This window comes from Aquarana catesbeiana, linkage group LG07 (genome assembly GCF_042186555.1).
Source record: "Aquarana catesbeiana isolate 2022-GZ linkage group LG07, ASM4218655v1, whole genome shotgun sequence".
Lineage (NCBI taxonomy): Eukaryota > Metazoa > Chordata > Amphibia > Anura > Ranidae > Aquarana > Aquarana catesbeiana.
This window is the reverse complement of record NC_133330.1, coordinates 87,009,953-87,025,618: the sequence shown is the minus strand read 5'-3', so window position 1 is coordinate 87,025,618 and position 15,666 is coordinate 87,009,953. Positions and strand designations below refer to the sequence as shown.

At 44.6% G+C, this 15,666-nt stretch overlaps 1 protein-coding gene across 1 annotated transcript in view; it reads left to right on the top strand.

Annotated features, from left to right (window-relative positions):
• Positions 1-15,666, top strand: part of LOC141103144 (inter-alpha-trypsin inhibitor heavy chain H3-like) — a gene marked incomplete in the record, with an annotated part of 321,136 nt that overhangs the window by 281,655 nt on the left and 23,815 nt on the right. The window contains 3 exon segments of the mRNA XM_073592423.1: positions 6,233-6,271; positions 9,681-9,794; positions 10,346-10,550. Of these exon segments, the coding sequence (XP_073448524.1) occupies positions 6,233-6,271; positions 9,681-9,794; positions 10,346-10,550 (358 nt within the window).

The window sequence follows — 15,666 nt, the reverse complement described above, 5'->3', positions numbered from 1 at the left end:
TTACTCGAATGTGGGTCTTTCAGCCCACAAGATAAAGCAACCAAGGTATTGTTGTTTATCCGAATTCGAGATTTTCTTACTACCTCTACCTTACCTGCCTCTCTTTTTCTCTGGTGCCCTTTGCTTGCCCCCCCTCCTTTTTTCCCTTCCCCTAGGTCCGCGGGATGTCTGACTGGAACTTCATATAGGAGAAACCCCCTGATCCCATGACCTTTAATTGGCTTACCCTGAATGTTCAGGGTATGAATTCCCCCCAGAAAAGGGTCAAGATCTTCAAATATCTAAAACAACAAAAAATAGACATCGCTTGTTTACAAGAAACGCATTTTTCTACAACCTCTTGCCCTAAATACTTTGCGGCACAATACCCACAGGTATTTCTGGCCAACGCATCTACTAAACACAGAGGTGTTCTGATCGCCATAAGCAAAAGGGTTCCATTTATTTGCAGTAAGCAGATAGCTGACCCAGAAGGTAGATATTTAATTTTGCAAGGCACGATTCAGGATAACGAGATAACGATCATGTCCTATTATGCTCCGAATACTAATCCAGGGCCCTTTCTTACCCATGTCTGTTCTCTGATACGATCTCACCAAAAAGGTACCCTATTGATAGCAGGAGACTCTAATGTAACGTTAAAACCCTCCCTTGACAAATACCCACCGGACTATAAACCTCCCTCGGCGGTTGCCAACTCCTTTTTATCCTCCCTACAGAACTCTGACCTAATAGACATATGGCGGGAATTCCATCCCCTGAGTAGGGATTACACCCATTACTCTCACCCTCACCATTCTCACTCTAGGATTGACCATATGTTCGTACTTCGCAAACATCTTCCCTTAATAGAATCAATCTCTATCCTTACAGCCCCATGGTCAGACCATGATCCCATTCTAACGGTTTGTCGCTCTTTACTGAGTAAATCACAATTCTCCCCATGGGTGATGAATGACTCTCTCCTATCCCACAAAGAGATTCTTGCTGATATCCATGAAGCTTCAGCAGAATATTTTAGAATTAACACAGGCTCAGTACCATCCCCAATTACACTGTGGGAAGCATATAAAGCGGTCCTCAGAGGACATGTCATACGTATAGCGTCTAGACGGAAAAAAGAGAGAGCAAAGGCTCGACAAGAACTTGAATTAAAAGTAGAGACCGCGACCAAGGCCTTCAAACTAACACCTACCCCCAATAACCGCAAACTCTTAGATAAAGCCCGCACAGATTTAGACTTATGCCTGACTGACGAAGCAGAACAAACTCTACGATGGGCCCGACAAAAATGGTATATTAAAGCGAATAAACCTAATACTATGTTAGCTAATAGACTACGCACCTTCGCCCCGAAATTTTCTCCTATCACCCTTCGCACCCGCCACAATTCCCTAACAGGTAACCCCCAAAAAATCCTGGAGGAATTTAGACACCGCCTCACTAAACTTTATTCGGAACCGGATCACCTTTCAACCCAAGGCCTAGATACCTTCCTTAAGAATTTAACATTACCATCCTTGTCTGAAACTCATACATCCCTGATGGACCGTGATATACAGGTCTCAGAAGTACTCCAATGTATCAAGGAACTGAAAGTGGGCAAGAAGCCGGGCCCTGACGGCTTCACGGCACTTTATTACCGGAAAATGGCAGATATCATTGCTCCACATTTAACTAAAATGTATAATTCAGTCAAGGATGGTTGTCACTTTACACCTAACCAATTGACCGCCAACATAGTCATGATACCCAAGCCAGATAAGGACCATTCGTCATGGGCTAACTTTCGGCCCATATCACTCATCAACATCGACATGAAAATTTTAACAAAGATCCTGGCCACCCGCCTCAACTCCTTCCTTCCACGTCTAATAAAAAAAGAACAAGTGGGATTTGTCCCACGTAGACAGGCAGGGGACGCAATAAGACGTCTTCTCCAAATACAACACATTGTTCATAACAGACACATTGAAACTATGTTCTTATCTTTGGATATCAATAAGGCTTTTGATACACTGTCCTGGCCTTACCTGATTCAAACGTTGCAGCACTTTGGTTTTGGCACATCATTTATGAGCTGGATCTCAGCTATCTATAACTCTCCTCAAGCCAAGGTGAAGTACTACGGGTTTGAATCTTACATCTTCCCAATTAAAAGGGGAACTCGCCAGGGGTGCCCGCTCTCTCCATTGTTATTCATTTTGGCATTGGAACCCCTAGCGGAAGCCATTAGATCTCACCCTGATATAACTGGCGTGGAGATAGCGGGAACCCCGCATAAACTGTCTATGTTCGCGGATGACATTTTATTGACTATCACCAAACCAAGAATCACACTCCCTAACCTGCTAACTCTTCTGGAAACCTTTGCCACCTTTTCGGGCCTCTCGGTCAATCCCGCTAAATCCAAAGCAATGTCAATAAACCTCTCCCCATCTGAATTAGATTCCCTACAGTCACACTTTTCTTTTCAATGGCTGAATTCTCTACCCTATCTTGGTATTCGACTCACCCCAACATACTCAGGTTTATTCCAAGCCAATTTCCCCCCATTATTTAGAAATCTCACTAAAATGCTCTCCTCATGGTCCGCTCTCCCGTTATCCTGGTTCGGCAGGATAACAACTATCCGCATGTCCTACCTCCCAAAATTACTGTATTACTTCAGGGTTCTCCCGGTACAGGTCCCCTCCCATATTCTCCGTATTCATCAGCGCAAGATTATGCAGTTTATTTGGGGCTTTAAGAAACCCAGGATTAATAAGCAGGTATTATTTGCTCGAAAAATTAATGGAGGTTTATCTGTACCCAACCTACAAGCTTATTACATAGCTGCAGCCATAGCGCCATTATCTCATCTCCATGAAAAAACTCAGATACCGTTATGGGCCGCTATGGATATGGTAGACTCTCACCCAATACCCTTGGCTTCTCTTCCATGGCTCCCTCGAGAACATCGCCCTAGTGCTATCGGCCCCTGTCTGGCCCATTCACTAAGGTTGTGGGATTCTGTCAAATACTCTGCAGGTTTAATCTCCCCGCATCTCCCCCTACTCTCCCTCCTGCACTGCCCATTGTTTCCACCAGGACAAGATAATCCGCAACAGTTTCGATGGTGGACTGAGCAAGGCTTTGTGGATGTCCACTCTATGCTTTCTCCAACTAGGATCACAACATTTGCGGCTTTACGCTCCTCACATGATATCCCCCTAAGGGAGCATTTTAGATATATGCAAATACGACATTTTCTACTAACCCTGATAAGATCTGATGACCCCCCTTATACTCTAACCCACTTTGAACATCTTTGTAGATCACGACCCCAGTCCCCAGGTCTGATTTCATTAATTTACGCAGCCATTATCAATTCGACAAAACCGCCCACTAGAAAATACCAACTTCATTGGGAAGCGGAGCTGGGTAAAAAACTTGACCAGGAGGACTGGCAGGCCATGACAATCTCATTATCCAAGTGCTCCAAGAATGTTTTGTTCTTGGAAAATGCTTACAAAATATTATATAGATGGTACTACACCCCTGCCAGAATAGCGAGGTTCATCCCATCATATTCCCCATTATGCTTTCGAGGTTGCACACAAGAGGGCACGATGGCACATATTTGGTGGAAGTGTCCTAAGGTATGCAGACTGTGGATCAGAGTGTATACACTTCTCCGAAATCTTTTCAATACTACTATAAAGAGGGACCCTTTTGAGGCCCTCTTGGGGAAACCAATCAATGAACTGTTGCGCCCAGAACGTCAGCTTGCATCCCATATACTTACTGCAACTAAATTAACTATTGCAAAATCATGGAAAACACCAGCCCTGAGTTTTGAAGCAGTTAAAAATCGCATTAATGATACCATGGTTAACGAAAAGCTGACAGCAATTTTATCAGATACCCATGACAAATTTCTCCGAATATGGCAACCATGGGTAAACTATGCTCACCCCTCCAGATTCGACTCGGCATTACTCTCCTTGTAATATGATTGCAGGCACCCCATCCCGCGGATCTCTCCCCCCCTCCCCCCTCTTCCCCCCCCCCCCCTACTTTTCTGCTCTTCCCACCTTTCTTTTTCCTCTATTTTTCCTCTGCTCCCCTTTTTTTTTCCTTTCTTTTCTTTTCTCTTACTCATTCTGTCAGCCAATGTTTTCCTTTTTACTCCCATGTTCCATAATCATTTTTTGGAAATTTTGTTTTTTTTTCTTTTTTCCATATATCCCTAAATCTGCAAGACTGCCCCTGAAGGGGATAAAGTATAGGCTGACAAATGCTTATGTACACCTTTCTTTTTTTTTTTTTTTTCACCTCCAAAAGTGCTTTATGTAATATTACATGATTTTGTGATATGATGCCTGTTTTCATTTCCCATTATTCCTTGTTTTTTTCTGTATCAAGACCATGCAGACATGTATCTACATAATGCACAGTTATATGCTTCTCTCATTGTACTATTAAGGATTTTTCCTTTATGTTCAATAAAACCTTTTGTACAAGAGAACGAAGAAAAAGTCAGACCACTCCCAGGATAATCACCATTCACCTGTGAAAAGAATACTCCCTCAGCCTCACAGGTGCCGACTCTGCATGATGCATAGAAAACAAATTAGAGAATCTGGATGGCCACACTTCCGTGAAAAAAGCACCTTTATTGTAGAAAAAAGTTTGCAGGTCACATCAAGGTGGATACATAGGACAATTCCAAGCTAACGCGTTTCACATCATCAGATGCTTACTCATAGCTGAGGAAAAGATTATTTCAACTAAAGCATATATAGAAGGGTAGGTAATGAAAGTGCATATGTAGCACCTGGTGATTAAACTCTGAACCGAGCAATGAAAAACCACACCTCCAAATGCTCATAAGTTGAATTAACCAAATGGTGTCCGGACACAACAATTAAGCATCAAAAAGTCAGAAAATCTTGTCTGTATAGAAAATAGAAATTAGAAAAGCTAAATTAAAAAACCCATTGTACAGATGTAAAGAATGAGTCTGGACAAACGCAACAGAGCATTACTTAGAATGAATGTTCAATCAACAATACATATAGTATAAAATATTATTGTAACATTTTTAAACTAGATACATCTAAATATAGAAGAGATAAGTGTATTATAAGTGTAAACAAATATGTAAAAAATGTATCCATCATGCAGAACAACATTTAGTATCACATGTGCTGAGTAAAAATTATTTGCGAGTCACACTGACACTCCAGGAAAACCCCCTATGAGTATACTGATAGATGCCCCGTATTAAGTTTTACAATGGCAACTAGCCAAAAATAAACTGTGATGACAGGATTTTCCTATTAATGTTCTATCACAAAGTATTTAAACTCAGGGGTATACTGGAATGTGAATGTAGACAAAAAACTCGAACATTTGACTGAAATCTGTCAAAATTGTAAGACAAAAAAACATGTGTATGTTAACCCCAGAGGGATACCACATGCCAAAAAGGAATATTTAACAAAGTCAAATTGGCCGCAATCTTATCGATATTAGGAATTCATAAAACAAAAAAATGCGGTATAAAGGATTGAGACATATTAATATTGTAGTATTTCAACTCAAGAAATCCGGTATCTGTATACATGGAACGTGGCTCCTAGGAGTAAAGGGTAGTAATCTATGTACTATAATATATGGTTGCTGCATTAAAGGAGTGAGGAGTCTCACTTCACGTGCTGCAACCCCTCACTGCTAGAAATCCAAAGACCAACACCAAAAAACCAACACCAAAAAAATTTCCGATCCATGTTATTTTATGAAGCATTGATGAAATGCATTCTAAATGGTACCACTTTCATTACCTACCCTTCTATATATGCTTTAGTTGAAATAATCTTTTCCTCAGCTATGAATAAGCATCTGATGATGTGAAAGGCGTTAGCTTGAAATTGTCCTATGTATCCACCTTGATGTGACCTGCAAACTTTTTTCTACAATAAAGGTGCTTTTTTTTCACGGAAGTGCGGCCATCCAGATTCTCGAATTTGTTTTCTAAACAGAAATCATATACAAGAAAGAATATTTGCCTTTGCTGTTCGAGAATTTTCATACAAGTTAATTTCATTGTTGGTTACATCACGATACGCACCTTCAGGGAAAATCAGACAATCGTTCGTCCGGTTTTCTCTTAATATACACCCCACTTTAAGCACAAATGGATTTTTCACTAGTAGTAGCTTTTTATCTTACTTATCTTTTTTTTCAGGTTACCAATATGCTGCTCCCTCAACTCCATCTAACTGGGGTAATGTGTTTCTTGTTCTTGAAGTGAAATTTCATGTGTAATATATTAAAATCTATGCTATCTGTGTCTTTTATATGGAATTCAAGGAGATTTTGTAGTTTGTGTAGATGACAGTTTCCTATCTGTTTTTGTTCTGTAGGTATTCTATTGACCAAGGCTATGGCATTATACTAGCTGGAAAAGAGTGCAAAGCGGCAGAGTTTAACTGTTATAATGATATGATCAGTCCTGGTGTAGTAATAAGGAACAATGCGTACCCCTGTCCTCCCTTTAGATGTGCAGTATGCGACTGCCTCACCAAAGATATAACTCTTAGGTTCTTTAACACTTGCGACTGCGGGGTAGTAAAAACAGACAGTTGAGCCTCTTAAGCTGCAAAGGCAGCCACATGGGGTTGTGTACATGTTGCTGCCCCAATGCTTTGCGGCAATAATGATCCCCCTGTTGCATTCAGTGGGCTATAGTGCCTGTTCTACATGACCGATTCAAGTGAATGGGGCCATTCTGCAACAATGTATAATGCATGCAAGCTTTTAGGGGTTAAAACAGATGGAGTTGGGGTGACATAATGCCTCTCAGCTAGCTGTCAGATCCCCTCTGAAAAGTGATCCACTGTGGACCGCTCTTCAGAGGGCAATACTAATTAAACCAAGCCCATAGTTCAGAATATTGCTGGAGATGCCTGTAATTTGACAGTATTTGTACAGCTACTATGGTTGCAAGGAAAAGAAATAGAAAGATAATTTTAATAACATTTGCAAATGGTTTCAGTAGCACTTTATACTGTATTATAACACTTTTTCAAATGTGGAAATGTACTTATTTGGGGCCCCAGAGTACTTGTCATAATATGAAAATATGCACAACATATTTGCAAATTATGACAGACTTACATTTAGTGTGCCTTCCTCCAGAGATGTGAGGCCCGCACTTCCCCTAGCTGCTCTATTGCTACCACTGCCATCCTCCCCTGGGCCTGGAGACCTCTGTCTTCTCCATTGGTCAGTCATGGATGATGTAACTCCCATATAAGCTCACCAAAGTTACTTGGTCCTGCCACCTGGCTTAAACTCCCAGCAGTCCGTGCAGTCAAGGAAAGTTTCTTCTGCCATTAAATTCTACCTGCTATGATTCTTTTTAACATTTTAAATTTAGTTCCACTTTAAAAAACGTAAGTGATTGTAAAGCTTCAGATAACATTTTTTAAAAATAGCAAACTTGTTATACTTACCATCTCTGTGCAATGGTTTTGCACAGAGCAGCTCTGATCCTCCTCCTTCTCGGGTCCAGGGCTGCTGTTAGAAATCACAGAGCCCCATACAGCCTACTTGACAGGACACCCCCCTCCCTGAAAATATCACAACAATATGTTCACTAAAAATATATGAAAATCATTATTAGTGGACACATACATAAAAATCATAAATTCCGCCCGCAAGCCAAAATTCTCCCCAAATAATAATGCACATATTCCCCCACCAGCACAAATCCCCCCCCCCAATCCCTCATATTATCCCAAATTTCCCCATCCCCTCCTGGCAGGAAACCCCCCCCCATCCCCCCTTACAGCACAAATCTTCTTTCTCCAATCCCCCTCCTAGGGCAAATTCCCACAAATCCCTCCTCTTAGCACAACCTCCTCTAAATTACCCTTCCCAGCACAAATTCTTTTTCCCTACCCAAATCCCTCATCTCCCTTCTAGCACAAACATCCCCCTCCTGGCTTCAACCCCCCCCCCCCCCAAACCCTTCTCCTAGCACATATCCCCCCTCCCCCCCAAAATTGACATTTTCCAGCACAGATAGCTACCCACTCCCCCCCTACAAAAACATCCCCTATTCCCCCTCCCCAACTTACAGGGGGAAGCCACTACAAAGCCAGGAGGAGGTGCAGTGTGTTGTGCTCTCGCCTCGTGTCAGAACATCGTTCCTCCATACAGCACATACGGAGGTGGGGGAAGGATCTCAGCGGCTGCCGTCCAGGCACATCATCCAAGGGAGCGCCGGCCTGGGGGGCAGAACTAAAATCTAGGTGGGCACAGCACCCCTCTAATTCCAGCCATGTGTGTCTCACCCAGCAGCTGAAAGCCAGAGGGAGGGAGAGGGGGAGATATCAACTTTCAGTTGCTGCAGGGAGCCACACAGTTCTATTACTGGTCATTCTCTACTCCACCGATCCTCCTGCTGTCTGGGCCCCCATACAGGAGGGCCGGTGGTATCCCCCTATCAGTGGACCTGCTCAGGTCCCCCGCTGCCATTGTCCGCTCCTCCCTGCCGAGTGCCCCCATAGCAAGCCCATTAGCCAATTGCTATGGGGGTTCGCTCACTCTCGAGTAGGCTCTGTATGTCCACTAATACACAGAGCATGGCTTGCCCCCCTCCGCCGCTCCTTTTTTACTGGCTGTGATTGACAGCATCAGGAACCAGTGGACCCTGTTGCTGCCTCCCTGTCCAATGAGGGAGGGAGCCAAGAGAGCCCCTGCTCTGGTGCACATCGCTGGATCAAGATTGTGCTCAGATAAGTATAGTGTGGGGGAGGGGCAACGCATTGAAGATTTTTTACTTTAATGCAGAGAATGCGGACCCCCCCCCCCCAAAAAAAAGGAAAAAAAAAACCTGCAAGGCAAAGGCATAACGAGCTAGTATGCATCGCATACTAGCTTAATATGAAATACTTACCTTAGAACAGGGATATGCAATTAGCGGACCTCCAGCTGTTGCAGAACTACAACTCCCATGAGGCATAGCAAGACACTGACAGCCACAAGCATGACACCCAGAGGCAAAGGCATGATGGGACTTGTAGTTTTGCAACAGCTGGAGGTCCGCTAATTGCATATCCCTGCCTTAGAACAATGCCCCGCAGTGCCACCCACACTCTGCTTCCATGGCCAACATCTTTTACCTGAGTTACGCCAGTCATGGCACGGGTACTAAAGAAACGGCACGAGCAGGTAATTTCTTCAGTGCGCATGCGCCAATGACATCAGCAGCAGCGCATATAGTGAATATCTCCTAAACTGTGCAAGTTTAGGAGATATTTACGGTACCTACAGGTAAGCCTTATTATAGGCTTACCTGTAGGTACGAGTGGTGTACCAGAGTTTACAACCACTTTAAGGTAAAAAAAACTCAGGCTTTAGATCCCCATTAAATATTCTATTTCCATATTTATGTAAATGTTTTCTTAAGAATGGTCAGCTGTCTTTATGGAAGAAAATCTCACACTTTAAGACAAATCATAGTTCAAATGTCTCCTCTTGCCCTCGTTTACCATTAAATCCATGACCAGCAAAATCATTCCAGAAAGACTGGGTGGGTTAACAGGGGGCCTAAGAGCCTCTTGCTGTAATCTGGTGGGCTATTTTGGCTAAACTATTTTTACATACCATTTCTTTTGTTTTCACAGTTGACTCAGATCCTCATTTTGTTATAAATGTCCCACAAAAGAATGATGCTTTGTGCTTTAATATACAAGAGGAACCTGGCGTGGTACTGAATCTTATTGAAGACAAAGAGCTAGGTATATAGTGTTATTCCCATATACTCAACCACACACATAGGTAAACGAGAGCCAGTATTTGAAATTGGATTCAGTAATCTGGACAAACATATTCAGATTTGGACAAACATACTTTTTATACAACTGTCTCGGGTAAGGCCTCACAGCAAAAAAATACTAAAATTCTGACTTCCAGGGTAAGACCCAGGAGGCATTTGAAAGAAAAGAATGCGTCAATGTGTTGTCAGCCACAGAAATGTGTATGTGATATGGCCTCTGTGGTGCCTTTTAGGCATAAAACAGACATTAAATGAGCCAACTAACAAAGATAGGTGTAAAACAGATAAACACTAATATTGCATAATCTGCTAACCACCAGGCTCATCCTGGTCAAAGAAAGATCCAACAGGCCTAAACATCACAGCAAACAGATCACTTACGGATTGACTCATGGCTTTGGCCACCTTTAATATTTTGAATAAACTGATGTCTGATACGTACTTATTGAACTTATTGAAGTAACACATATGCCTGCTATATCGCTGTTAACAACTTCTGCTCTCTTTGTCTAGGGATTGCAGTTAATGGGGAACTTACTGGAAATAAGAAGGAAGAGAACAGTGTGTTATCACATGAGACATATTTTGGAAGACTGGGCATTGTAAACAAAAAAAATATGCTGAGAATTGAGGTGACCACTGAGACAATCACTATCATGCAGGGTAAAATCACCAAAATTTTCACATGGGAAAAGAAAGCATCTGTCAAAAAACAAGGGTAAACAACTGAATTTTACAATGATCAATTCCATAAATTAACACATTTTTTTCAAATGGTAGAAGTTCTGCGCAACTAGGCAAGTCCTACTGTGTCAGGGTTCCCCATTGCTGCACAGCCAGGCTCTACAGTGCCTTAATAAAAGTATTCACACCCCTTGAAATTTTCCACATTTTGTCATGTTACATTAAAAAACGTAAATGTATTTTATTGGGATTTTATGTAATAGACCAATACAAAGTGGCACATAATTGTGAAGGGGAAGGAAAATGATAAATGGTTTTCAAAATCTTTTACAAATAAATATCTGAAAAGTGTGGCATGCATTTGTATTCAGCCTCCCTGAGTCAATACTTTGTAGAACAACCTTATGCTGCAATTATAGCTGCAAGTCTTTTTGGGAATGTCTCTACCTATTTTGCACATCTAGAGAGTGACATTTTTGCCCATTCTTCTTTGCAAAATAGTCTAAGCTCAGTCAGATTGGATGGAGAGTGTCTGTGAACAGCAATTTTCAAGTCTTGCCACAGATTCTCAATCAGATTTAGGTCTGGACTTTGACTGGGCCATTCTAACACGTGAATATGCTTTGATCTAAACAATTCCATTGTAGCTCTGGCTGTATGTTTAGGGTCGTTGTCCTGCTGGAAGGTGAACCTCCACCCCAGTCTTAAGTTTTTTTCAGACTCTAACAGGTTTTCCTTAGGGATGAGCCGAACACCCCCCCGGTTCGGTTCGCACCAGAACCCGCGAACGGACCGAAAGTTCGCACGAACGTTAGAACCCCATTGACGTCTATGGGACTCGAACGTTCGAAATCAAAAGTGCTCATTTTAAAGGCTAATTTGCATGGTATTGTCCTAAAAAGGGTTTGGGGACCCGGGTCCTACCCCAGGGGACATGTATCAATGCAAAAAAAACTTTTAAAAACGGCCGTTTTTTCGGGAGCAGTGATTTTAATGATGCTTAAAGTAAAAAAAAAAAAAGTGAAATATTCCTTTAAATATCGTACCTGGGGGGTGTCTATAGTATGCCTGTAAAGTGACGCGTGTTTCCCATGTTTAGAACAGTCCCTGCACCAAATGTCATTTTTAAAGGAAAAAATCTCATTTAAAACTGCTTGCGGGTTTAATGTCATGTCGGGTCATGGCAATATGGATGAAAATCAGTGAGACAAACGGCATGGGTACCCCCCAGTCCATTACCAGGCCCTTTGGGTCTTGTATGGATATTAAGGGGAACCCCGCACCCAAATTAAAATAAGGAAAGGTGTGGGGCCACCAGGCCCTATATACTCTGAACAGCAGTATACAGGCGGTGCAAACAAGACAGGGACTGTAGGTTTGTTGTTAAGTAGAATCTGTTTGTAATTTTGAACATTTTTAACGTGTTTAGCTCCAGCCAAAAAATCTTTTCTAAGCTTTTTGGAAAACATAGGGAAGGGTTATCACCCCTGTGACATTTGTTTTGCTGTCTTTCCTCCTCTTCAGAAGATTTCACCTCACTTTTTTGTCCCAATGAAAAATGTTTTTTGAAAATTTGGGTTTTTTTGTGGAACAAGGATTGGAAAGCATCAGTGGAAAGGAGAAATTGTTTTCCCATATTAACTCTTACAGGAGAGAATTTCCCTTCCTAGGGGTAGATTTCATCTCACTTCCTGTTGTCTCCTTCCGTTTGCAAGTAGGAGTCGTTTGTAAGTTAGATGTTTGAAAGTAGGGTCCTGCCCTATATACTCAGCAGAAATTTGGGCCTTAGGTGTTGCTGTGGCCACAACACTGTAAGCCCTCACAGGGCCCTGCTGTGAAATATTAGCTCAAGAATTGTAATTACATGCCCCTGTTGAACAGGAGCTGAAAAATTAGGCCTTAGGCACTGGTGCTGGTGCCACAACACTGCAACCCCTCACAGACACTCTAGTTGGAACGCAGGAACGAGCCCTGCTGCAAAGTATTGCTTCAAAAATTGTAATTACACGCCCCTGTTAGACAGGGGCAGAAAAATTGGGCCTTAGGCACTGGTGCTGGTGCCACAACACTGCAACCCCTCACAGACACTCTAGTTGGAACGCAGGAACGAGCCCTGCTGCAAAGTATTGCATCAAAAATTGTAATTACACGCCCCTGTTAGACAGGGGCAGAAAAATTGGGCCTTAGGCACTGGTGCTGGTGCCACAACACTGCAACCCCTCACAGACACTCTAGTTGGAACGCAGGAACGAGCCCTGCTGCAAAGTATTACATCAAAAATTGTAATTACACGCCCCTGTTAAACAGGGGCTGAAAAATTGTGCCTTAGGCACTGGTGGTGGCGCCCAGAACCAAAAATGTTCTTACAAGCTATCAGCGTGATGATTGAGGAGGAAGAGGATAATTACTCAGGGATAGTCACTCAGCATCAGCATAGGCAGTCTTTGAAGGGATCTGAGATTTCAAAAAAAATTATTCGGTTACATCAGCATCAGGTGCTTGGTAGCTGGTGGTGATCCAAGACTCATTCATTTTTATGAAGGTCAGCCGATCGACCGAGTCGGTGGACAGACGCACCCTGTGATCGGTTACCACGCCTCCAGCAGCACTGAATGTGCGTTCTGAAAGAACGCTGGATGCAGGACAGGCCAGTAGCTCAATTGCATACTGTGCAAGCTCTGGCCAGTGATCCATCCTCAAGACCCAGTAACCCAGAGGATTTTCGGTGGGAAAGGTGTCCAAGTCTGATCTTGCCCCTAGGTATTCCTGCACCATGTAAAACAGACGCTGGCGATGGTTGCTGGAACCGATCATACCTTGGGGCTGCGGACCAAAAAATTGTCTGAACGCATCGGTCAGACGGCCACCTTCTCCACCGCTCCTTCTTTGACTGACCGAAGCCTCAGCAACACGTTGTCCAGAAACAGGAGTTTGTAACCTCCCAGTCTCTGGGAACGCGTTGCACAGACCTTTCTGCAAGGCCTCCCGAAGATGTTTCATCCTCTGCTCCCTCTGCGATGGCAAGATAAGGTCCGCAACCTTACCCTTGTAACGTGGATCAAGGAGGGTTGCCAGCCAGTATTGGTCCTTCTCCTTGATACCACGAATACGAGGATCCTTACGCAGGCTTTGCAGGATCAGGGAGGCCATGCAGCGTAGGTTTGCTGAGGCATTCGGGCCGGAGTCCTCTGGGTCACTAAGAACGACATGGTCCGCAGCCACCTCCTCCCAGCCACGTACAAGTCCATGTGTTTCTTGGGACTGATCCCTTAAAGACTGCTGCTGATGCTGAGTGCCAGGCTCCACCTCCATACTGACACAATCTTCCTCCTCCTCCTCCTCCTCTTCCTCCTCCTCCTCTTCCTCCTCGTCCTCTTCCTGTGTGATCGGCGGGCACGCAGGAACACTGTCTGGATAAAGGGGGCCTTGAGAGCTAAGGAAGTCCTCCTCTTCCTGCCTCTGTTCTGCCTCAAGTGCCCTGTCCATTATTCCACGCAGCGTGTGCTCCAACAGGTGGACAAGGGGGACAGTGTCACTGATGCATGCACTGTCACTGCTCACCATCCTCGTGGCCTCCTCGAATGGTGACAGGACAGTGCATGCATCCCTGATCATGGCCCACTGGCGTGGGGAAAAAAAAACAAGCTCCCCTGACCCTGTCCTGGTGCCATAGTCGCACAGGTACTCATTGATGGCCCTCTGCTGCGTGTGCAGCCGCTGCAGCATGGCCAACGTTGAGTTCCACCTGGTGGGCATGTCACAGATTAGGCGGTTCTTGGGCAGGTTAAACTCCTTTTGGAGGTCCGTCAGCCGAGCACTGGCATTATATGACCGGCGGAAATGCACACAGACTTTCCTGGCCTGCCTCAGGACATCCTGTAAGCCCGGGTACCTGCCCAAGAACCGCTGCACCACCAAGTTAAGGACGTGAGCCAAACAGGGCACATGGGTCATTTGTCCCTGTCGGAGGGCAGAGAGGAGGTTGGTGCCATTGTCGCAAACCACCATTCCTGCCTTAAGTTGGCGTGGCGTCAACCACCTCTGAACCTGCCCCTGCAGAGCTGACAGAACCTCTGCCCCAGTGTGGCTCCTGTCCCCCAAGCACACCAGCTCAAGCACCGCATGGCATCTTTTGGCCTGCGTACTTGCGTAGCCCCTTGAACGCCTACGGAGCACCGCTGGTTCCGAGGAAAAGGCCATGGAGGAAGAAGAAGAGGAGGGGGTGGAGGAGAGAGGTGTGTCACAATCAGCATTTTGGAGGCGTGGTGGCGGAACAACCTCCAACACTACTGCACCTTGTCCTGCATCCTTCCCAGCTGCCAGCAGAGTCACCCAATGCGCCGTGAAACTTAGGTAACGTCCCTGTCCATGCCTGCTGGACCATGAGTCAGCGGTAATATGCACCTTACCGCTGACCGCCCTGTCCAGCGAGGCATGGACATTGCCTTCCACATGCCGGTAGAGAGCCGGAATCGCCTTCCGTGAGAAAAAGTGGCGTTTGGGTACCTGCCACTGAGGAACCGCACATTCCACAAACTCACGGAAGGGGGCAGAGTCTACCAACTGAAAAGGCAGCAGTTGAAGTGCTAGCAATTTTGCCAAGCTAGCATTCAACCGCTGGGCATGTGGATGGCTGGGAGCAAACTTCTTTCGGCGGTGCAGCAGCTGGGGCAGGGAAATTTGCCTGGTACAATCTGACGTCGGTGTACCAAAAGCAGATTGCCCACAAGTACTTGGCTGTGACACACCTAATTCTACACCTTCATTCCTCTCACTGCAGGTCTCAGAGAGGACTGAAGGTCTAGTGGGGTTGGAAATCTCAGCTGATGAGGAGCAAGGAGAGATCCTCTTTGTTCTTTGGTGTGGGTCTTTTAGATACGCTTGCCAACGAACTGCATGGCAGGTCAACATATGTCTGGTCAAGCATGTGGTACCCAAGCGGGAGATGTTTTGGCCACGCGAGATACGCTTGAGACATATGTTGCAAATAGCAGCGGTGCGATCTGATGCACTCGTCTCAAAAAAGGCCCACACCAAAGAACTTTTTGAATAACGCGCAGAGACTGCAGCGCCCTGCACATGTGGAGCTTTGGGGTGTGATGCAGTCAATGTGCTGCCCTTAGGCTGGCCCCTGGAGGGCATCCTGCCTC